The 24146-nt window shown below is 36.3% G+C and overlaps 1 protein-coding gene across 1 annotated transcript; it reads left to right on the plus strand.

Annotated features, from left to right (window-relative positions):
- Positions 1-4840: 4840 nt before the first annotated feature.
- On the plus strand, positions 4841-17028 carry LOC306879931 (low-density lipoprotein receptor-related protein 11-like; the record flags this gene model as incomplete). Its single annotated transcript, XM_079433165.1, has 9 exons — positions 4841-5423; positions 9228-9385; positions 12401-12542; positions 14093-14218; positions 14322-14465; positions 14843-15013; positions 15119-15175; positions 16643-16759; positions 16874-17028. The coding sequence occupies 9 exons, from the start codon at positions 4841-4843 to the stop codon at positions 17026-17028; spliced, it is 1653 nt and encodes a 550-aa protein (XP_079289291.1).
- Between the last annotated feature and the right edge of the window lie 7118 nt (positions 17029-24146).

Genomic DNA, 24146 nt, shown 5'->3' on the forward strand with positions numbered 1-24146 from the left:
CGCTGTCATTCTGTTGCACGGTGGAGCTACTGCCACTATAACAATTTCCTCGTATGTGTAAACATATCTGGCAATACAGCTCATTCTCTCATTCTCTCTCTCTCTCATACAGTCATGGCCAAAAATATCAGCACCCTTGGTAAATATGATCAACGAAGGCTGTGAAAATGAATCTGCTTTGTTAATCCTTTTGATATTTTATTTAAAAAATTCACAAAAATCTAACCTTTCATTGGATAATAAGAATTTAAAATGGGGGAAATATCATTATGAAATAAATGTTTTCTCAAATACACGTTGGACACAATTTCTCAAATACACGTTGGACACAATTATTGGCACCCCTAGAAATTCTTAAGAGTAAAATATCTCTGAAGTATATTCCCATTCATATTCACAATTTTGAGCACTCCAGGGTGATTATGAACATGAAATTATCCAGCCATGGCTTCCTGTTTCACAGAAATATAAATAGGAGGGAAAACAAAGCCCAAATTCCCTTAATCATCCATCACAATGAGAAAAAATTATATATTTTTTAAAAGAATATATTTCTGATGTGCAGCAAAAGATAATTGAGGTTCACAAATTAGTGAAGTGGCTTTAAGAGAAGAGCTAGAGCAGTGAAAATTCCCATTTCCACCATCAGGGCAATAATTAAGAATTTCCAATCAACATAAAATGTTGCGAAACTCCCTGGAAGAGGACGTGTGTCTATATTGTCTTAATGCACGATGAGAAGGAGAGTTTGAGTGGCTAAAGACTCAAGGACCACAGCTGGAGAATTGCAAAAAATAGTTGAGTCTCGGGTCAGAAAACCTTAAACAGCACCTACATCACCACATGTTGTTTGGGAGGGTTTAAAGAAAAATTATCTTAGCTCATCCAAAAACAAACTCCAGCATATTCAGTTATCAGACACGACTGGATCTTCAAATGGGACTGGCTTCTATGGCCAGATGAAACAAAAAATTAGCTTTTTAGCAGCAAACACTCAAGATGGCTTTAGTGAACACAGGGATAAAAAGTACTCCATGTGTACAATGAAATATACTGCTGTATTTTTGATGATGTGGGCCTATACTTCTGCTGGAGGTCCTGGACATCTTGTTTAGACACATGGCATCATGGATTCTATCAAATAACAACAGATAAATAATCAATAAGTGACTGAATCTGTTAGAAATCTTATAATGGGCCATGTTTGGATCTTCCAACCGTACAGTAATCCAAACACAAACCTCAAAAACAACACAGAAATGGGTCTCTGAGCACAAAACCAAGCTTCTGCTATGGCCATTCCAGCCCTCTGACCTGAACCCTATAGAAAATGAGTGGGGTGAACTGAAGAGAAGAACCCAGCAGGCACACAACAGGCACACAACGTCATAAGACGTTGATATTTGGTTAAATTTCGGTTACGACGTCGGGTGACCAAAATTCAATGTAAATTCAACGTCTAATGTGAATGTTAAATTGATGTCCAATACCGACGTCCGCTGATGTTGAGATTTGGTTGTTTTTGGTTGTGTAACCAAAATCCATCATTAAGTCAATATCAAATTGACTTCAAATATTCACGTCAACCTGATTTTCATTTTCAACCAAAATGCAACGTCTGTCCGACGTCGTGTCCAACGTCAACCTGACGTTAGATATCTGGTGCCTGCTGGGAAGCGCCAACATGGAGCTGGGAATCTAAAGGGTCTGGAGTGATTCTGGATGAAGGAATGGTCTCTGATCTCTTGTCAGGTGTTCTCTAACCTCATCAGGCATTATAGGCGAAAATTTAGAGCTGTTAAACTGGCAAATGGAGGTTTCAAAAAGTATTGAATAAAAGGGTGCCGTTTATTGTGGCCAATGTGTATTAGAGAAAAACATTTATTTCATAATGATATCCCCCCCCCCATTTTAAATTCTTATTATCCAACAAAAGGTTAGATTTTTGTGATTTTTTCAAATGAAAGATCAAAAGAATTAACCATGCAGATTAATGTTCACAGCCTTCTTTGATCATATTTACCAAGGGTGCCGATATTTTTGGCCATTACTGTATATAGACCGTGGTTAAACAATTTAATAATCAATTTACAATTTGTACCTGTGTTGCATTACACAGTATTACGCCGTGGATGAGCGTTTTGTAAAATGAATGGATGGATGATCCAGCTGTGGGCGCCATCTTCTGGTGAGACAGGGCAATTTATTCAAATAGTGCCCTATTTGAGGGTATGGGACGATTTCGGATACAGCCAGGAAATAAAAGTCCAACACAAGACCAAGATAGGGGAGCAAAGACACCCTGATTATCATAACACCCTGGTTCCTGTCCTTCGAATCGGATTTGTTTGCAGGTGGACTGCCCCGGACTCTGACCTTTGCCTGTTTGACCATTATTCTGTCTCCTCCTAGTCCAGAACTGGTGCGTACTGTGTTTATTATTGTGTTTCAATAAATTTGAGTTAAGCATTCTTCTGCTTTTGGGTCCTTCTTTGCAGAGTCTGGACACCTACCCCCCTATTTCCCTGCCTTCAGCATAAGATGCTGTGCTCCAGCATCTACACAATCCTACAGCGAATTGGTATAGAGGATGGATTGAAAATCCAGAAACTGCTGTACATAATATATTGTATGTTCCTGTTTTGTTTTCTCTTATTTGGTGGTATTGATTAAATTAATTAATAAATATAATGTGTTTTTAATTACAAAACCTTTTGGCAAAAGTTTTTCTGATTTAAAAAATGGGTGTCACGACTGTAGTAGATAGACTGTAGTAGCTGCTAGTCACAGCAGTACGTAGGCTTATTACAAATAACACTACTTTCAATTACTTATTATTTATTATTTATTACCTGTTGGCGATACAGGCTACATCTGTGGGTGTGGCCCATAATTGGCCTATATTTTGTGAGTGCAAATCTTGGTACACAGTGACATTCTGGAGAACCATGCCAAATTTTATAAATTTTTGTCAATAGGAATGATGATAAAGGCGGTAGGGTACAACGGGGCTAAAAGCACAACTTAAGAACAAATGTGCTATTCACTGCACCTAAAATGTGTAATTGCAGAAAAAATATATACTTTTGTATTGAACATTAATGGAGCAACAGATTTTGTTTGAAAATAAATAATTCATGTCATTTATTTTGTTTAAAAATCTTATAAATGTATGAGGTGGCAAAATGGACCTTTCACCCCACACACAGGGTAAAAGGCTCACCAGTATTGACACAAATACTTCAGATAAAATAATGTTTTTTAAAATAATGTCTAAGTTAACACTTAAACTCTGTGATGTTGGTGGGTTTCCTCCAATGAACGGCTTGCTTAGGTCCTTCCACAACATTTTAATTGGATTAAGGTCTGGACTTTGACTCAGCCATTCCAAAACATTAACTTTGTTCTTCTTTAACCATTCTTTGGTAGAATGACTTGTGTGCTTATGGTTGTTGTCTTGCTGCATGACCCACGTTCTCTTGAGACTCTGTTCTTAAACAGATGTCCTGACGTTTTTCCTTGCTGGTATAATTCGGAATTCACTGTTCCATCAATGCTGGCAGGCTGTCCTGGCCAAGATGCATCAAAACAGATGGGATAAGATTCTTAAACTGGAATGCAGTGTGTTCTTTTCTCCGAACATAATAGCTTCTCATTTAAACCAATAAGTTCTATTTGGTTTCATCCATCCATTAAACATTTCTCCAATAGTCATCTGGCTTGTCTACGTGATCATTAGCCAGTCATTTTATTTTTGGAGAGCAGTAGCTTTCTTACAACTCTGCGATGCACACCATGGTTGCTCAGTGTTCTCCTGATGGTGGGCTCATTAACATTAGCCAATGTAAGAAAGGCCTTAAGTTGCTTAGAAGTTACCCTGGGAACTTTTGCAACCTCGCAGACTATTACACGTTCTGCTTTGGAGTGATCTTTGTTGGTCGACCACTTCTCGGGAGGGTAACAGTGGTCTTGAATTTCCTCCATTTGTACACAATCTGTCTGACTGTGGATTTGTGGAGTCCAAACTCTTTAGAGATGGCTTTGTAACCTTTTCTAGCCTGATGAGCAACATCAACTCTTTTTCCAAGGTCCTCGGTAATTCATGACATGATTCACTTCCACAAACATGACCAGATTGATCCCTGTTCTTTGAATAAAACGGGTCACGTACTGACATTTGATAGTCATTGCACTGAAAACACCTCTGCACAGATGGACTCTAATTTCACCTTTAAATGAACTGCTAATCCAAGAGATTCACATACTTTTGCCACTCACAGATATGCAATATTGGATAATTTTCCTGAATAAATAAATGACAAAGAAAATATTTTTGTCTCGTTTGTTTGATTGGGTTCTCTTTGTCTACTTTCAGGACTTATATGAAAATCTGATGATGTTTTGGGTCATATTTATGCAGAAGTATAGAAAATTCTAAAGGGTTCACAAACTTTCAAGCAGCGCTGTATTTGACAAGAGTGTCACCAGATCGTCCTCCTGAGCCACTGGTGCTTGGACCCTAATAATCTGCTTGCGGCTATATTTCATTTTACTCAAGAAGATAAAGGAATATGTAAGTCGATGGTGTTTGGGTTGAGCCACAGAGTGCCACCTGCAGGGATGAACTAGCTTCGCAGCATAATGCTGCATTAGCCTCTGCACTCATTTCAGTTCAGTTGGCCGTGAAAACGACAGGTGCAGGTGCTTTGTGCTGTGCTTCGAAAATGCGCAAAACGGTGATTCTTTTTTATCGTAAACTACTACTTTGAATCTCGAATGTGATGTGAGAAAAAGAGTGCCACTGTTTCCATCTTGGCAAATGAGCGTTTACAGTATCATTATGTCTCCTGCGGCGCATCGTATCCAGCGAGCGCTCATCTGTTCTCTTCTTCTCTGTATGACGACGACGGTCATAACGCGCTCATCTTCAACATCCGATCTCAAATCCAAAATATCTGGCGTGGAAGAACTGCTGGAGGAGTTCCGTAAGCAGCTACAGCAGGACGAGTCGGACTCGAGGGAGGATGAGGAGGATGGAGACCGCTGTATCAGTGGCTTCAAGGCGGTGGAGGAGCGCATCATCCGCGCCAGCGCGTCCATCGAGCAGGGCGCCGCGTTCTTGTCCGCTCCGCAGAGGGTGTTCAGCTGGAGGGACTGCGCGCACGCCTGCTGCTCTCACCCGCACTGCACAGCCGCCATCATCCAGGAGGACCTCAAGCAGCCCGATGACAGTTTGCGCTGTTATCTGTTCAACTGCACGTACAGGGGAAGAGATGTGTGCTCGTTTTCCTTTCAGCCGGGATTCAGTACCTATTTTCGGGTGGACAACAGCAGCTCTAGACCCCATGAGCCCAGCCTTGGTTCCTCTGCCACTGACAGCCCAAGCACTTCAGCCGGGAGACCTTCATATGGGATCGATGAGGGTGTGTTTCTCCGGGCCGCGTATGCTACTGAATGGGTCGGGCACTGAAAGACCAAAATGTTTTTTTGTTGTTGTTTTGTATCGAATGCAAACATCTTATTGATCATTCAATACACCTGAGGGAAGACGTCTTTCACTATTGCAATTTAATGTTGTGTTAAATAGAGAGAGAGAATAATAATAGGGCCTAATAATAAATTATAGCGTAGCTATTCTTAAACTTGGACCTTATGACTACAAAATTCAAATTACAGTACAAATCCAAGCAGCAGAAACAGCCCACTCTAAGCTTGCTTTAATTGAAAATATGCATTTTCGTTCATTCATAGGCTATGGTTGCCATAAAATTTTAGTTCAAAAATTTAAGTGTCATTGTTTAACAAATGCTTTATTGACTGACTTTCATAGACGTTTAGTTGTTATGCTTTCAAATTTCTCCTAAAGTACTAGACTACTTGTGCAGAGTCACAATTCTGTAGTCTAATGGTAAAATTCACTCAGGCCGATGACATTTTGTGTGTGTGTGTGTGTGTGTATCTGTGTGACATTAAAATTCTTTTTTAGAATAATTGTCCATAAGTAGGTTAAGCAAAACAAATGCGATTTTTTTTTTCTGGGAACATTTTTACTGCAGGCAGACATATGGTACATTACAAATGTTTTGAGTGTCCCTTAATTCCTTTAAAAAAAATACAATTGTCCCTTATTTTCCATTTCTAAAGTTAAGATTTTTACATCAAAACGAAAGCTCTAGAAAAATACATTGAATTACAAGGCTGTAGAGAACAGTGCACTCAAGCAGACTTATATATTGAGGTTTTAATGGCCTTATTTTAATACAGTCATTCATGAACAAAAAGTGGGCATGAAACTCCAGGGCTGAAAATGAGTCTCACTCCGGCCCTGTTTGTATGTCTTCATGTTAACCAGAGATATACAGTATTTATATAATGTACACTACCTTTTTTTGAAAGAAACATATACATTTAGGCTATTTGGCAAGGATGCATTAATCCCTTAAAGAGTTAGTTCACCCAAAAATGAAAATTCTGTCATTTATTACTCGCCTTTTATGTTGTTCCAAACATGTAAGGCCTTTGGGTAACACTTTATAATAATGTTCAGTTGTAAGTCATTTATAAGTGATTAGTTAACGATTAACTATTTTTTTTTACAAAATATGACTGTGTTCATAAATGCTTAATAAGTGATATGTAAATATTTTTATCTTTGTTTTGTAGTTATAAATTATTTACAAATTATTAGATGATGATGAACTAATCATTTACAAAACATGACTATACGTTCACAAATGATTAATTAAAGTGCTAACGATTTACAAATCTGTCGTAATTTATCTTTAAAAAATAGCATCATGAAATAATCAAACATATCCTTAGTAAATAGTTAATAGCTACTAGTTAATATATTATTAATCACTTATAAACAATTGAAATCTCAATAAACACTTGTTAATCATGGACAAATGATGATTAAACCTTTAGTAAATGATCAGTATACAATTCATGTATGTTTTGTTAAAGTTGTAAGCTGATCTGTTAAAATACACAAAAATGCAATTATGCTAAATCAATTTTTTTTTTAAAGAATAATAAATTATTTGCTGTCAAGTGACTAAACGTGTGAATGACTTACAGTCAGGGGATTCCAGCGGGTTGTGTTAGACCCTGGATTTCATCAAAAATATATTAATTTTTGTTAAGGTCTTACGGGTTTGGAACGACATGAGGGTGAGTAATTAATGACAGAATTTTCATTTTTGGGTGAACTGTCCCTGCCCTATCAAAACTTAAATTGTTATAATTCATGAATGCTTTGGAATACAAACCTAAGGTTGGACTCGTAAAAAAAAAAAAAAAAGAAAGACAATCCGCAGATTATTGCAGAAGTGGAATCATTTCAAAATATTAAAGTTTCAAAAAGTTATAGAAGTTTAAATTTACTGTAAAGAAACGTGTGACAGTTTTCTGTCACAAATGTCTAAATGTCTCTGTCAATATCACTTCTATCACAAAATATGGAATCTTGAGATTTAGACCTTTCCGATGATATATATTTTGTTAAGCTTATAAAAGTTTTGATTCTAAAAGACCGTAATACATTTTGTAATGTGATACTCGACACCGCCCACTAAGGGGGAGGAAACCTCTAAAATATTTCCATGGTAACTCAATGGTTTTTAACATGGTTTTGAGGTTTTAAGCTTTCAAGTGATATATAATTTATGATTACTAAAATACGTGATAGAGAAAAAGACAACGAAAATAAGAGCGCCAAGAGGCCGGTGACAATTAAGGGGTTAAATTGATCAAAAGTGACTGTAAAATATACATTCTTACAGAAATTCTATTAAGTGCTGTCTTTTGAACTTTCTATGCATCATATAGGCTAATGCTGAAAAATTATTTTAACAGTGATTATAATAGGAAATGTTTCTTTAACTCCAAATCAGCATATTAGAATGACTTTTGAAGGATCATGTGACATTGAAAACTGGAGTAATGATGCTGAAAATACAGCTTTGTCATCAATGGAATAAATGACTAAATATGTTCAAATAGACAAGAGTTGTTTGAAATGTGAATAATATTTCACAGTATTACTGTTCTTACTGTAAAGATGCAGGCAGCTTTAGTGAGCACATTCTTACAGACACCAAACTTTTGAACGGTAGTGTACAATTAAAAGTATTCAATAGAAGTCTAAAAGAACAAGTGTTTTTTTACAACTTCATAGTGTGTTAAAAGCAGTAAATCATATATGCACTGTGTCCGAAGTCATTCTCAGATATCATGATTTTGTTTGTACCTGCATAGCTGTTGATTTTGAATGATATATTCTGTCATTGTTTGGAAGTACAACAGCAGAGTTGATGACTTTGGAGCTAGCAGATAGGATTTTTGATTTCATGGAGTCCTTGGAAAAAACCTTTAAAGTGATAGCTCACCCAAAAATCTCAAATTTGGCATCATTTACTCCAATGGTAGCCATTGATTTGCTTAGTTTTTTTTCACACTAGCAGCTGATTGGTTACCAACATTCTTTAATATATATTCTTTTGTGTTCAACAGAAGAAATAAACTCATACAGGTTTGGAACAACCTGAGGGTGAATAAATTATGACAGAATTGTATTATTATTTTTAAAAATGTATTATTATTAGTTTTTTTTTGGTGAACTCAATCCAAGTCCTTAGCCATCTTCAAGAAATGGCTAAAAACACATCTCTTCCATCTTTATTTGACCCTCATTCATTCATTCATTCACTCTAACTCTAGCACTCTCTATTCTAATTCTATTTTATCTATCTGTCTTCTTTGCATCTATTAGTCTTCTTTGTATCTATCTGACCATCTAGCACTACCCCCCCCCCCCCCCCCCCACCGCTCTCCTTTCTACTTGTTTTCTTTCAATTAGAAATTTTCTTTCAAACAAAAATAATAATAATATTAAAAACTTGCTACGTGTACTGCTTAGGCTAACTGAGATTTGTCATGGCACTTGCATGTTGTTGCTCTTTTGTTGGTTTTGATTGCTTCTATTGTCCTCATTTGTAAGTCGCTTTGGATAAAAGTGACTGCTAAATGACTAAATGTAAATTGAATGTAATGAACTACCGTTAAGTTATACTGGACCTCAAGAAACTCCGCTTCCTGCTCTGCATCTACTCTTTCTGGGTACAAGAGTTCACTCTATTGTAAATAAAAGAAAAAGGCTTTAGATTTAAAGTTTGTGTTGTCACAAAAATGTTGAACTTGACTTTTTGCGTGTTTGGGTTTCACAGGTTTGGATGAGCCGCCTCGTAGTGATGCGGGCCAGGACTTGGTGGTTCAGCTGCCAACAGACTGGGCAGTGCTAGACGGCAGAGACAGCACTGATGATCATGACATCATACATTATGAATGGGCTCTTGTGAAAGGAGATCCCTCTGTTAAAATGAAGGTAAACCTTTCTCAAAGTTTAACACTGTGACATTGCTTTGTTTGAGCAACCTGAACAGCTGGACAAAGCAACATTGGCTCAACCAATAGAAGACTGGGGAGTGTTTGAACAAACTTTTTGAATTCAGTGAGGATTGCTGTACTGTTGGTTTTTGTAATATTTGGTGTTTAATTTCGATCATGACATCTGGTCATTTTGATCTCAGCTCAACTTGTTTGTGTCACCTGAAAACTGCTAAACCTGACTTCCAATCTCTTTATTGCTGCAAAGTGCTTTTTCTTTTGATCGCCTTTTAAGCAATCACAAGATCATGTGGCAAAACTTAAACACTTTTCATTAAATAAAACACAGCTGTCTATTGCAAGTATTCGTGCTGACCTGACGGCCTTTGCAAGCTATCCAATTAAGCTGTTAAATTTATTAATTTTAGGTTTGTCTTAGTTACATTGCAATGCACTTCTGCAGAGACTGCAAAATATAGTCTTCAATAATATCATGACCAAAATATTTATAATATATGTAAAAAAAAAATCAGTTTTGTTCATTGTAATGAATAATATCTGTGATCCGTCTTCTGTGTGATATTGTTGTCAAGTTTAGGCAAGATAGATAAGAAACTCATGTTACTGTCCACATAAAATGATGGCAGGAAAACCATTTTAGAAATTGTCTAAAGTAAGTGAGCTATAATCATTTTGCATGTGAGAAAATTATTTGTATATTCCAGTAGCTTTGTGTGGACCAGCTGTAATTGCGTTACAGCAATTACAGAGACTTGGGTCAAAGAGACTAAGTAATAGTATTACTAAGTAATGGATCAATGACGTGACACCTACACTTTCTGTCCGACTTTTTTTTTGTTAAAAATTGGTTTAAATGTATAAAAAAAGATGCCATATATAAAAAGTACCTCTCCCACGTTCATTATTCATTAGTTATTTTTTTATTTTAAAGTTATTTTATATTATAATCTCCATTTTATGAAATATCATGTGGTGCGACCATCAAGAAACTACCATTTTGGTACTTTTATGTTGAAATCCATTCAAAGATAAGACTTTGCATAATATAACAATTTGCCAAGGACCCATAGAAGCAGCAAGCTGGTTTGTAACTCTCTTTCAAATTTTGAAAAAAAAAACTTTTTAATGGCTGGTATGTAGTTACCACATTTGGATATCATGTGGTATGACCTCAAAAAAAACAATGAATATTAAGTTATTTCTACAAGCATTTATTTTTATTATAAATTTCATTGTCACCTTTCATGGGAAGCTAGCTTGTTTTGTTTAGGTGGCTAATTCTGTGCTTTTGAATAATTTGACAAAATATCATGTGGTGCGACCACTGCAGAGTGTTTTCCATTATGGATATATGTCCCAGATTCACAGTTTTTGTCCCAGATTCACACTTTTATATTCAACTAATGGTTTATATACACAAAATATTTTATTTTAATATAATTTGGAGTATATTTTTATGCAGTTTGGGTCATTTTGAGCGGTTTATGTGTAATCTTTGTACAATATGAGACAAAATGCAAAAAATAGGAATTTAGAGCATCTAATTTCAGTTTGGTAATTATGCATTTATTAGTAATTTATTATATATTTATTAATAACTATTTTAATATGTTTTACCAGATTCCACTGCCAAGCAAAGTAAAATAAACACTCACCATAGGCAGCAGGTTAATTCTGACCCTGCAGTCAAGCACAAACTCCCGATGTAATGTTCTGCTGTAAGAAAGATGTTTATGATTTCATCTCAGAACCTGAGCCAGCAACTCTAAATTGACCCTTAGCAAAGACCCGCCCTTAGTTACTATTGCTACGTCAGACAAACCATCCGACAAGCCATGGCACTTTTATGCCACACATGTTCTCATGCAGTGAAAAATACATCACGGAGCAAAGAAGACACTGACAACATGCCGACATACAAGACAGAGCAGGTTACTTTCGGTATTAAACAAAGTCTCAGAGTTCAAATTTAGTCTTTTTAAAAAAAAAGAAATTCAAACAACAAATACTGTTTTTTGTCTCTTTAATGTGTCGTGACAGATCGCTGTAGCACCTCAGTTCAAGCGGCATGTGACCGATCATCTCTTACTAGTTATAGCACAAAATAAACATGAATGAACATCAGAAGGTATCTTGTTTCAACTGTGAAAAGATGTCAATACACACTATTTTTCAAGTTCAAGTCCACCGACGTTAATCTACTCTCCTGTCTGGTTTGTTTGTCGGACAAAAATGGCAGATTTGGCATTATGATTGGTCAGATTGCCTGTTAATCAAACTCCCACCGAAGGGTCAATTAAGCAGCCAAGGTTGGGCAAAGTTTAGAAATAACTGGGTCTAAAAAAATGACTGCAGTTAATGCCATATGCTGAACTTTTCACACGTTTCTTTAAATAGATTTTTAATGATGTAAGGTCTTTGTGTCATTTGGAGCGACCAACAATAGCAATAACTGTATTAAATTAAAAATAAATGATCTGATTTCTGTGGCTGAAATATGAATCACTGCTATAGTATGCTTAAGTGAATGGTATTTAAAAATATTTTTATCTTGCAATTTACAGAAAAAATAAGTCTGCTAACTACAATTAAGAAGGAAACTCTGAAATTATAGAACAAAAATATGAGATCGTTATGTACAAAAACTCAAAAGAAATGCAAATACTTTGTTTCTAAACACTTCAGTTACTGAGAACATCTAAAAAAAAATGTAAGCATGTTAAGGAAATTAATTAATTTTAATATAAATCATGGTCGCACCACATTACATTTTTTAAGGCTACGGATGATTCATCTAGATAAAAAAAAAACTCTAAAATCACTTAATTTAAAATTTTAATATAAATTTATGTGTACACAACCTTCTCAATGTTTGAACTACAAAAGAAATTTTACTTTTTGTATTTTAAAATTTGCCTGTCAAAAATCCTTAAACGTCAATGACCCATATGTGAAGTTCACTGGTCGTGATTATGTTGTGTGATTTCTGCAGGTGACTCACCCAGGCCTGCTGAAACTCAGTGGTCTTAAAGAAGGAATTTATACCTTTGAGCTGACCGTCACCGACACGACGGGACAGAAGAGTTCTGACAATGTGTCTGTCAGTGTGCTCGCCCCTGCAACAAACGCAGAAGGTCAGAAATTATTTGTCTCTAAATCTTCCTTGTCTATTTTTAAAACAGTTACATGTAAACATGAATGATTAGTGTTTTAATTGTGTGTGTGTGTGTGTGAGAGAGAGAGAGAGCGAGAGAGAGAGCTTGCGTGTTAGGAATGTGAAAAACTACATATTTTCAAAATCAACTAGCTGGTGGATTGTCTGAATGACTGCTTGGTGACAAGTGCTGACTGGACATCGAATATTTTAGAGCTGTTCATTTAGAAACACAATTGAACAGAGCAGAACACAGGGGTCCTACGAGTTTTTCAATCTCAAATGAAACAGCATTCAAAGAGAGCTCTGGCACAATGTCTGTATACATGGGTACATGGACTAACATAAAAAATGATAATAAAAATTAAGTCTGACTGTATTAAAATATATTGTTGAAAATAATAATTTAATTTCATGACAGTAAATGTATTTGATAATGATGATGTTGTTTGATTATTTGTCTGGTGAAGGGCTAAACAGAATATTTGGTAACACTTTATGTAGACAATAAGTAACTTTGCACCTACATGTCAACTAACTCTCATTAGAGTATTAGTAGACTATAGCTGCTTCATATCTGCTAACTCTTTAATGTAATGGTCTCCCAACAGACACTCTACTGATTATAATTAACTTTGCAAGTAAATTTCAACTTATTCTAACCCTTACCCTACCAGTCTACTAATACTCTACTAACACTCTAATAAGAGTTAGTAGACATATAGGTGCAACGTTACTTATGGTCAACTGAATGCATTAAAGGGACCATCAAATTAAAGTGAAACCGTATATTTATATAAAAAAATGCAATATGCATATAAGAAAAAGATGAAACAAACCCCAAGTCTTGCCTTTTTTGAGAGAGAATGATACAAAAAATGAAAGAGTGCTTCTCTTTACGGGACTCTTTAGGATGTGTGTGAATGAGAGCACACAATATGACAATCCTCTGGCAGTGTGAATACACAAAATTACCAACATTGTCTGGAATCTCAGTGTGAAACTGTTTTTATGTTCAAATGTACATTGTACGCAGAGGACTGAGATATAGTACAGATAAATTAGAAAATGATACAGTAGTTAAAATATTCTTAATAAGATAACAGTGCTTGTCATAAGATGTTTATTTTAGTGATGTTTATTGAGCAGTGTTATAGCTGTTGGAAAGAAGCATTTCTTAAACCTGGAAGGTTTAGCTGTTATATGATCTCTCTGAGGAGGCAGCTGAAATTAGTTATGTAAAAATGTGAGGAACCACAGTAATTGACAGGTCAATCCTGACCCACTTTTTGCATGTATATGTCCATAAATCATATTATATGTATTTGTTTATTCATAATGCTGTACTTTGTTTTATATCAAGTGTCTTGGGGTTTTTAATGTATTGTTAGTAGTATTTTCTTATGTTCTGTGTGTTTTGTGCAGATTACTTCCTGACTGTTTTAATTGCCCTGTATAGGGGACTAATAAACTGTAAACTTCAACCTGAATCTATATGGATGTAACACAGTTGTGTGTGCTTCTCTGAAGTGTGTACAGGTCACTGTTCTCGGTATCAGTTCATGTGTGATGATGGCTGCTGTATAGACATTGGTTATGCCTGCGATGGAAAGCAACACTGCCCTGACCGATCAGATGAAGATTTCTGCCAAAATTGTAAGCCTAGACCACCAAGCCAATCTCCTACCATCTTCTCAAAAGCCTTTTCAGAATCTTAGTTATTTCAAGATGGATAAAAATTGTTGGGTCTGTTTTATAGTTGATAGTGGTCATAAATCCAACCCCTCCTCTAAACATGGACCAGATATACAAACTGAAGCAGAAGCCCAGACGCCCACAGAAATACAGCTCAATGACAGCCCTAAACCTGAACAACATCAACATTATGACTTCAGTTCACAAGGTAAGACATAAGATGCATCATTCAAAGACTTCTTCATCTTCATCCTGGTTTGTGTGTGTCATCATCGATTGCAAGATTCAGAATACAGAAGTAATGGATATAACTGATACGACACATTCCCTGCTTTTAATATCTGAAGAATGAATGCAACAGGACACAGCTGATCACTTAGAAAGACCTGTGAGGCAACTGCTCCAATACTTATGCACACTGACTACTCAAAAACATTGCAGATGTTGCTTTAATCATGAATTCACAAAATTCCTCCACTGCTTCCGTTCTCTTCAGGCAGCTTTTATTAACAAAGCCTCTCTATGTCTAGACATTTGATACTGTGAGAGCAAATGTCTCTCTCTCTCTCTCTCTCTTTGTGCCAGATCCCTGTGCAGCGTCCCCAGCGGTCGGCCCATGTAAAGGTGTTTTCCCACGCTGGTATTACGATTCTAAAACAGGAGATTGCCAGCACTTCCAGTATGGTGGCTGCAAAGGAAACCACAACAACTTCCTCCAGAAGTCTGATTGCATAAATGAGTGCATTCAGAAACCATGTGAGACTTAACTGATTTAGCTGATTTTTGAATGTATAAATAACATTGCGGTTATTCCGTTGAGAATTCTGTGATGCTAACAACTGTTCTGTTGCCATCTTTCAGCAGTAACAAAGCATCAGGGCACTGCAACTCCGTTACCCAGTGTGAAAACATACACACGTATGTACAACAATATTAGTTAAGGCTTAAGAATAGAATCTTCTGTTTTCTTTATACCAAGGGTGTCCAATCCTGCACTTGGAGGGCCAATGTCCTGCAAAGTTTAGCTCCAACAAGCTCCAACACACTTGCCTGGAAGTTTCTAGTGAGTCTGAAGGCCTTGGTTAGCTGGTTCAGGTGCGTTTAATTAAGGTTGGAGCTAAACTCAGCAGGACAGTGGTCCTCCAGGAACAGGTCTGGACATCCTTGCTCTATGTGTGTGTTTGTGTGTATAAGTGTGCTCTCTGCATGTATATCGTCACTTTAATGCTGCTTTCACATGCTATCAGAAATTTCTTATTTCCCACTTATGAAGTTGTTATTACAAGCTTGTCGCATTCAAGTGCTTTGTTGTCGGAAAGAATAAAAAGTAGCATCCCATTGGTTGACAATCATATAAAAAAATCACCGTACTTGATAGTCAGCTTACTGATGATTTTGGAATTTCGGTCAAATATATGCATATTTCACTGTTTATAAAACATACAATATGCTTCAAATGATTGTTCATATATAGTCTATAAATACAGTTCTTTAGCTGCAAGACAAAGTGATGTAGTATGGAAAAGACTAATAAAGAAAAGCATTGACAGCCAGTGTTGGGTAATGTTACGCAGATTACTTTTTTTCAAGTAACTAGTAAAGTAATGCATAACTTTTTAATTTACAAGAAAATATCTGTTACTTTTTCAAATAAGTAATGCCCGTTACTTTTTCCCATTTATTGATTGACAGCTCTCCTGCCCTCATGTTGAGAGAAATTGAGAGCAAGATGTTACTGTAGTTCTAGAATAAATGTGAAAATGCATTAATTCATCTCACTTGCAAAACAACAACAACACAGATTCAGTATTCCTCAAAATGCATAAAAACCATGAAATGCAACTCAGAATATGACACAAACCTGTAATAAATAAATGTTAAATAAAACAAATGTCCTTTATGTATTTAATCCCATTTTATTAACCAATGACTTTGCTGCTGATTTTCCTTCAGCCTGAGGCTTATTCATTTCAATTTCTGGAACTTCTGGTACCACAATTATAATTAAAAATGAATAATTAAAAACTAATGAATTAAAAATTAGTTTCCCAGAGGTAAATATGACTCGAGAGCCCGTTCATGTCTAATTTCTGATTAGGAAACACGTATTGACAATAATTCTGAAAGCACGTGAAGGCAGCATTAGTGCTTGAGTTCTTTAAAGTAGAATTGGCTGTCATTCAACAGCTTAAAAAACTTGTTGTGGAAGTGATTCCAGCAATATTGTTCCTCTGTTACTTTATAGTTGTGGTGTGGACACTGCTGTTCTTGTCCTTGATGTGAATGGGCCTTTGATGTCTTTGATGTCTTTGTGTTAAATGTGCTCTTGATCAAATTTAATGCCTGTAGCATGTAATATTAAAAAGAAGTTGTTTTTTTGTGCAGCTCCCATTGCTTCTGTCCATAAGGAAAAACTGCTAAATCCTCTCACAGAGTCTCGGAATTCACTGCCATCGTCTAAAACACATCATGTACTGGAAGGACACCCACCTCCTGAATCAGGTCTGTTTTATCTTCCGAGTAACATACAGCACTAAATAACTTTTGTGTCTGTGTCTGTTTCTCAAATTCTTCAAGTGCCACTCTCTGTATGTGTATGTGTATGTGTATGTGAAGGTGCGATCTTACCCCTGGCTTTGGGTCTGATCATCAGCGTTCTGCTCTTACTGATGGTGGGCTGCAGGCTCTGGCTTGTACGTCGCAGACTGAAGAAAGCTATGCCTCTCACCACAGAAGAGTCTGATTACCTCATCAATGGCATGTATCTGTAGCAGAACAGCCACCTGCTAATCAACCCTCCAATCTGCTGCAGCATTTGTGTGACTGTGTGTAGAGGACGCATAAGTTGGCAAAAGAATCTAATGCACAGCTAGTCAACCCTGCTCCTGGGGCCAGGTGCACCAGCTGTATGTAAGTTACAGCCTAGTTGTGAAATAAAGGGGCACTAAATTGCACCAACTTGACTTTACATATAAAATAAATACCAAATAATACCAATAACAAAGAATAATGCATTGAATAAAATGGCTGATTGATTGAATTGTACCTGTAGGCTAATGTTTTACCCAGCAGACTTAATATGTATAATGTTGTCATTTACAAAGAGAGAACATTATGTGCATAAATGAGTTTGAAGCTCTTCAACCTGAACCCAGATCTAAACAGCGCACCTCAGTGTGCATCCCTCCATGTTGGAATCCAAATGGAATCAATCATAATAAATAAATCTAATACTTATTTATTGCTTAATTTCAAATACAGCTTATGAATGTTATTTACATATAAAAACACCTGTTATGTTTATTTTCACGAGTATGTAATGTATCATATTTCAGTGTCTTTTAATTCATAGCATTCCAACACAATTCTGTTAACAAATTTGAAGGTTACTATTGGATTGAGGGTACCTTACAGAGAGCTTACAACCTACTAGCTACATTCTGCCTTAAAAGCAAATGGTGCAACCAGATTAAGTACAAAGTTACAAACTAGTTAGTAATTAATAAACCCAAGTGTGGACTTTATGTTCCACTTTAAGTAAAAACTTACAAATGGCTGGTACAACCCTATAGAGCTACCATCCTCCATGCTAATCAAACATACCTGGACCACCTAACCAGGGTGCTCAGAATTAATTGAAAATTACAGACGGGAGTGTTGGTGCAGAGTTGGAACTTAACTCTGCAGGAAGTTATTGTAGTTCTCCAAAAGCAGGGTTGACTATTACTGATCTATTGATTGATGGTAAGTGTTCATGCCATTAATATCCTCTTGAGTGCAAAATGACACAACTATTTCTGAGAAAATTGCATCTGTAAGTTATTTTGGTAGCAATTATGCAGATGTGTGTGACTGCAACAAAGGTTCCTGTGGCATAAAGATGCAGTTGTATGATTTGATAATATGTCTAAATACTGGCATACTGGCTTAATGCATACTTAAGAGTATTTGTTTTTTGAAGTGATTGGATTTGGATTCAGCTTTATTTTTTTAACGAAGCATGATCTACCACAAGCTTGTCTGATATTTTTTGACCTGGGAACTTGACCCTTTAATGAGAGTATTTTTCTGTTTATTTTGGGAGAATTTCTGAAAAAGAAAATGTGCTTAGCCTTAATAGGATAAACATTTAAACCATTTTGTTTCTGTATCCTTAAATGATTATATGCTTGACAGTACAACTGAGTTCTTTATGTTCATTATTAATCTCAATCCAGAGAATACAGCTTTAGTTAATGTAATTATTGGTGCCATCTTAAAAGTTCTACATTACAACTTTAGAATTTATATATATATATATATATATATATATATATATATATATATATATTGACCCCGACAAAAAATTCTTGATTTAAAAAAATATATATTTGGCCTTATTTCCTAGAATATATGGTTAGGGCAATGTTTTCAATGTGGTTTAATGGCTTACTGTGATATTAAATACTAGTCTGTATAATCAGTGTAATTGTGCAAAAATGTTTTGAAACCTTATAATATATATGATTGTAAAATATCAGATTTAATAATCTTGGAGAAATACATTTAAAAAACCCATTAAATGTGGACTAGCTACAGTGCCCTCCATAAGTATTGTAGCAGTAAAGACAAAATTGCTCTGTTGGCTGTGGAGTCAAGATATTTACAAATATGATTAATAGATGAAAATGAGACAAAACTACAGAATGTCACATTTTATTATTAGCCATTTCAACACATACATGTTTTACCAAATAAAAAGAACAGCACTTTTAGAGTTCATCCCACTCATTGATGTGAGCATAAGTATTGGGACAGTTGAACATAAGGCAGATATAAAAGATTAAAAGCTATTATTTAGTTGCAGATCCCTTGCACACAATCACAGCAGTGAGTCTGTGACCCATAGACATCACCAGACTCTTGCTCTCATCCTTTGAAATACTTTTCCCAGCCTTTAATGCAGCCAATTCCAATTGTTGCTTGTTTTGGGAGTTTCTGCCTTTACTCTCCTCTTCAGCTGGTGAAATTCATGTTCAATCAGATTTAAATCTGGAGATTGACTTGGGCAATCTAAGACTTTCCATTTCTTTGCTCTTATAAATTCCTTGACTGAACTGGCAGGGTGTTTTGGGTCATTGTCCTGATGCAATATGAAGCACTTCCCAATGAATCTGGTGGCATTTTCTTGAATATTGGTAGGCAAGATGGTTTTGTACCCTTCCAAATTCATTCTGCTGCTGTCATCATACATTAAGTCATCAGTAAAGTTGAGAGGGCCTGTTCCAGAGACAGCCGTGCATGCCCATGCCATGACACCACCTCCACCATGCTTTACAGATGAGGCTGTATGCTTGGGATCATTGCAGTTCCCTTTTTTTCTCCACATTTTTGCTTTCCCATCACTTAGATAAAGGTTCATCTTTGTCTCATCGGCCCATAAACACAGTTCCAAAACTCTTCTGCCTCACTTTTGTGCTTTTTTGCAAACTCTATTCTTGCCTTTCTATTTTTGGTGCTGGTCAGAGGTTTGCATCTTGCTGTGTAGCATCTGTAATTCTGTGTCAAAGTCTCCTGAGGACAGTAAATTGTCAGAGCATCACCCCAGCTTTCTGGAAGTTGCTGGTGATTTTACAGATGCGTCTTTTAGGGTTCATTTTCACAGCTTTTATGATTTGTCTGTCATCAACTACTGTTGTTTTCTCAGCCGATCAGGTCGTTGCTGGTTGCTGGTGTCGCTGGTGGTTTCCAAACTCTTGATTTCTCCATGCCCTTTGTTTTTGCTAAAACTCTAACTGACTTCCTTTTTTCTTTTAGCATCCAAATTGCTTGCTTTTCTCTCAAAGTCAACTCCCTCATCTTCATCCTGGTTTGTGTGTGTCATCATCGATTGCAGGATTCAGAATGCAGAAGTAATGGATATAACTGATACGACACATTCCCTGCTTTTAATATCTGAAGAATTAATGCAACAGGACACAGCTGATCACTTGGAAAGACCTGAGAGGCAACTGCTCCAATACTTATGCTCACATCAGATAGAGGGATGAAACTCTAAAAGTGCTGAACTTCTTAGCTGGTAAAACATGTATGTGTTGAAACGGCTAATAATAAAATGTGGCATTCTGTAGTTTTGTCTCATATTCATCTTTTAATCATATTTGTAAATATCTTGACTCCACAGCCAACAGAACAATTTTGTCTTTACTGTTCCAATACTTTTGGAGGGCACTGTATATGAGTATCCAGAGTGTTTTATGAATGTCACATGCATACTTAATTGTGCACACTCAAATTTGTATGAAAAGCCCAAATTCTTTAAAAAGTATTATGGTGTAACAAAAATCAGCTTATCATGGTATGAAACAACAAACAGCCTGGCCATGGCAAACACTCTGTCTACTCAGGTCACACCCTAGATGAGAAAGCGGTTAGAGCACAGCACAGCCACTTCTGCTCAGACCAGTTCTTGTCCTCAGCCCCTAAAGAAGGCTGCATTGTCTCTAACCATTTTCATATTTCTGGAACACTAGGTGGCGCCGTGCCAAATCTGTCCAGGTATCCTCAGAGTGTGATGGTTCTGATAAGCTTTCTTTCAATTTGTCAAAAAGATAAAGCCTCATGTCCATTTGTCTACTTTGGTGTGCTTGCCATCAGATAATCTGAAGGGAACGATTTGGTCTTTGAACAACTTTTGGCCAGCATGATTTAGTGATAAAGTAGTTCAATTCTGTGAAAATCCAGTGAATCATATAGCACAAATTTTAAAAGTAGATTTTCAAAAATTAAATCAATTTGAATATTGTTATTAGCATAAACATAAGTGAAAGTTTGAGCTATTGCTGGTGCTAGAAGGTTTGAGAGACAGACTTCAAATTTGTAATGGTAAATGTTCAAAATGTCTTCTGTGCGCCAAATTTCATAACTATTCTGTGTATAGTTCTATGCCATAAATGTAACAAAATGTTAATTTGCATAAATAAATAAATAATAGTAAAAAAATGAAAAACAAAAAAGTAATAGATTTTAGGGTTCTTGGATTATAAATAAAGACACCAATAAATGGGACTAGATTTTCCAGATGCTGCATATTCAACAAATGCAGCTTATTTTTAAACACATCAAGTCAGCCAATAGTACATTACAATAATTAAGTTTTAGTGAAAGTTAGGTTTTCCCCCAGATTTTACTGAAACAAATTTAGAAATGAAAGCGCAACCTAGCACATCACCAGAATTACTAAGAAATTAGTGATATTTCTCTTTATTGTTCATGGTTTTTGATGATGAACATTTATTGGCATGAGATCCGACTAGCTTCTACCTAGAGAATTCACACCACAATATAGTCTGATCAAGGGCGTTTCCTCCGAGGAGGCAAGGGAGGCAATGTCTCCTCTCCTCAAAATTGGATGAGAAAATAATCGATTTTACAAAAATAAAACAAATATGACTACATATGATATTAAAAGACTAAAAGTCACTCGTTTTTATAAAGTAGCACTGTTCAACAGCGACACCCGCAGGTAAAGTTACAGCGGAGGCTTGCCTCCCTTCGGCCCATAGACTTTCTACAGAGACCCAAAAGCGTGCGGTCACTTTTCTGGAGGCTCATTGAAATGAATGGGGGAAAATCACGTGAGAGGAGGCAATGCCTCCATCGCGCTATAATTGGATGTGATTGGTTCTTGCTATAAATCCCGCCTCTTGTTTTCATGCGAGCTCTTGGCCTGAACGAAGAAAATAATGGCATTATTGACTAATTATAAACAGTGTTGGGAAGGTTACTTTGGAAATCTAATAGGTTACAGATTACAAGTTACCCTACTTAAAATGTAATTAGTGTAACTTTTCAATTACTTTATTAAAGTAATGTAACTGATTACATTTGATTACTTTTCTAAATTTCTAATGTTTTCAACTTTAAATCATTTTCAAATATGTAAAGCAGGCCGGGTTAACCTTACAGTAGAACTCAACACTGATTACTGTCAGACTTTCAAAATCCTTCATCACTTGAATTAAGATTATAATATTTTAATTTTAAAGGAGACATTTGATGCAAAATATTTTCATTTGTATATAAATGTGTCTTAGCAGTATGTGGACACAACCACCCTACAATGATAAAAAGTTCACTCCGTTTTTCCACCCAAAAACCTAAACAGTCTCAATTATCAAGCCATTTGGATTTTGGAGTGAATAACCAGCGCTCTCTTCCACCTTCAATACCACGACTGAGGTGAGACCCTTGAGCAAGGCACCAAACCCCCAACTGCTCCCCATGTGCATAAATGGCTGCCCACTGCTCCGGGTGTGTGTTCACGGTGTGTGTGTGTGCACTTGGATGGGTTAAATGCAGAGCACAAATTCTGAGTATGGGTCACCATACTTGGCCACACATCACTTTCACTAAATTCGTTTATGTCTGGCTGCTCAACTCACTTTACTCCAGACTGTTTTCTGAATGCGGGACAATTCAAGGCAGGTTTTGTTAAAAACTTAAAACTCAAGGATGGATCAGTACCCATTGTTCATGATCCAGCTGCACCTCCAGAAGAAGTAAGTCTCACACTTTATATTTTTTATGATTATTTGCGAATCCTTTGCTCTTCCACAGAAGAGAGGGGCGGGGTGAGCAGAGTTCATTAGCATGTAAAGAGATATGCACCGAAACGAGATGCTGTGAACCGAGCTGTTTTTGACAAGATAAAAAGGGTGTTGTTTTTCACGACCACTGAGACCATTTCAAGAAGACCCTAAAGAATCATACCAACTTGTGGAAAATGGGCATCCAATGTCCCCTTTGAAGCACAGCCACCACAAAATCAGATTTACTTTAAAATCATTCTGAGGTTAAATACAGCTTTAAAATCATAACAAAAAATAGTTTAATAGCTATGATACTGTTTTTTTTTTTTTATCAAATTTTTGCATAGCTATGACAGTGTAAGGATTACAGAACCTCAGACACTTTGAACTCCTGAGATGGACAACACACACACACAGTGCATTAACATACAGACATCTGTCTCCACATCCCACTGAGAGAGAATACAAGAAAATGCCTCTCTCACATATGCATCAGTTCCTCTTCATCCCCTTCCTTCCCCCATCCTTCGCTCACTCAGAATGGTCGATAGCAGAAATGTAATGTTCTGCATTAATGCAAGTGTTATTTACAGTCATGTTTGGTATCATTTGAATTGTCTCAGGGCGACTGGTACAATGGTCTCATTCTTATAAGAAGTAAACTAAAAGGTAATACAAATCCTAAGAGTTCAGAGACATTTTGCATACTGTAGGGGGCGGATCAGCGCCTAGTGGTTTTCATGCAAATTACCTTCTGTCCCAAAAGGTGCCAACTTGGCTTGATCAAAGCAAATTCAAATTGTTAGTCCCTGTCTCCAGTTTGGGGGATGTTTATTCTGGTCTGAAGTACTTAAGGAAATTTGGCAAAAGGGTCGGGGCGATTCTGTAACCAGAAAGCCCGTAGTGTGGGTCTCAATGCTCACACTATGTATTTCTATAAAGTCAGGTATGCATCCTTTACTCGTAGAATTATCTTTGAGAATTCGATGTTTTGTATTGATATGATTTGATCTCTTTGAATTGCTGTGGAATTGACATAATACATACAATATTTACCTGACTGATAATAAATTGTTACATTTGACCTTATTCTGTTTTACTCTGTAATTATTGACTCTAGTAGATTACGTTGCATCCTTGTTAAAGACATGAGCAACCGAATGAACGAGTAAATATAAAGTCAAGAGTTAACTAGAATAATCAAATATCAGAATAATAAATTAGAAATGGACAAGCAATCAATTTGTATTTCAAGTTAAATACGAGGTCAAGCTAAAATGGAGTCAGATTAAATGATAAAATGGAGTCAGATTAGAGTT

Source organism: Barbus barbus (genome assembly GCF_936440315.1).
Source record: "Barbus barbus genome assembly, chromosome: 14".
In the NCBI taxonomy this organism is placed as follows: Eukaryota; Metazoa; Chordata; class Actinopteri; order Cypriniformes; family Cyprinidae; genus Barbus; species Barbus barbus.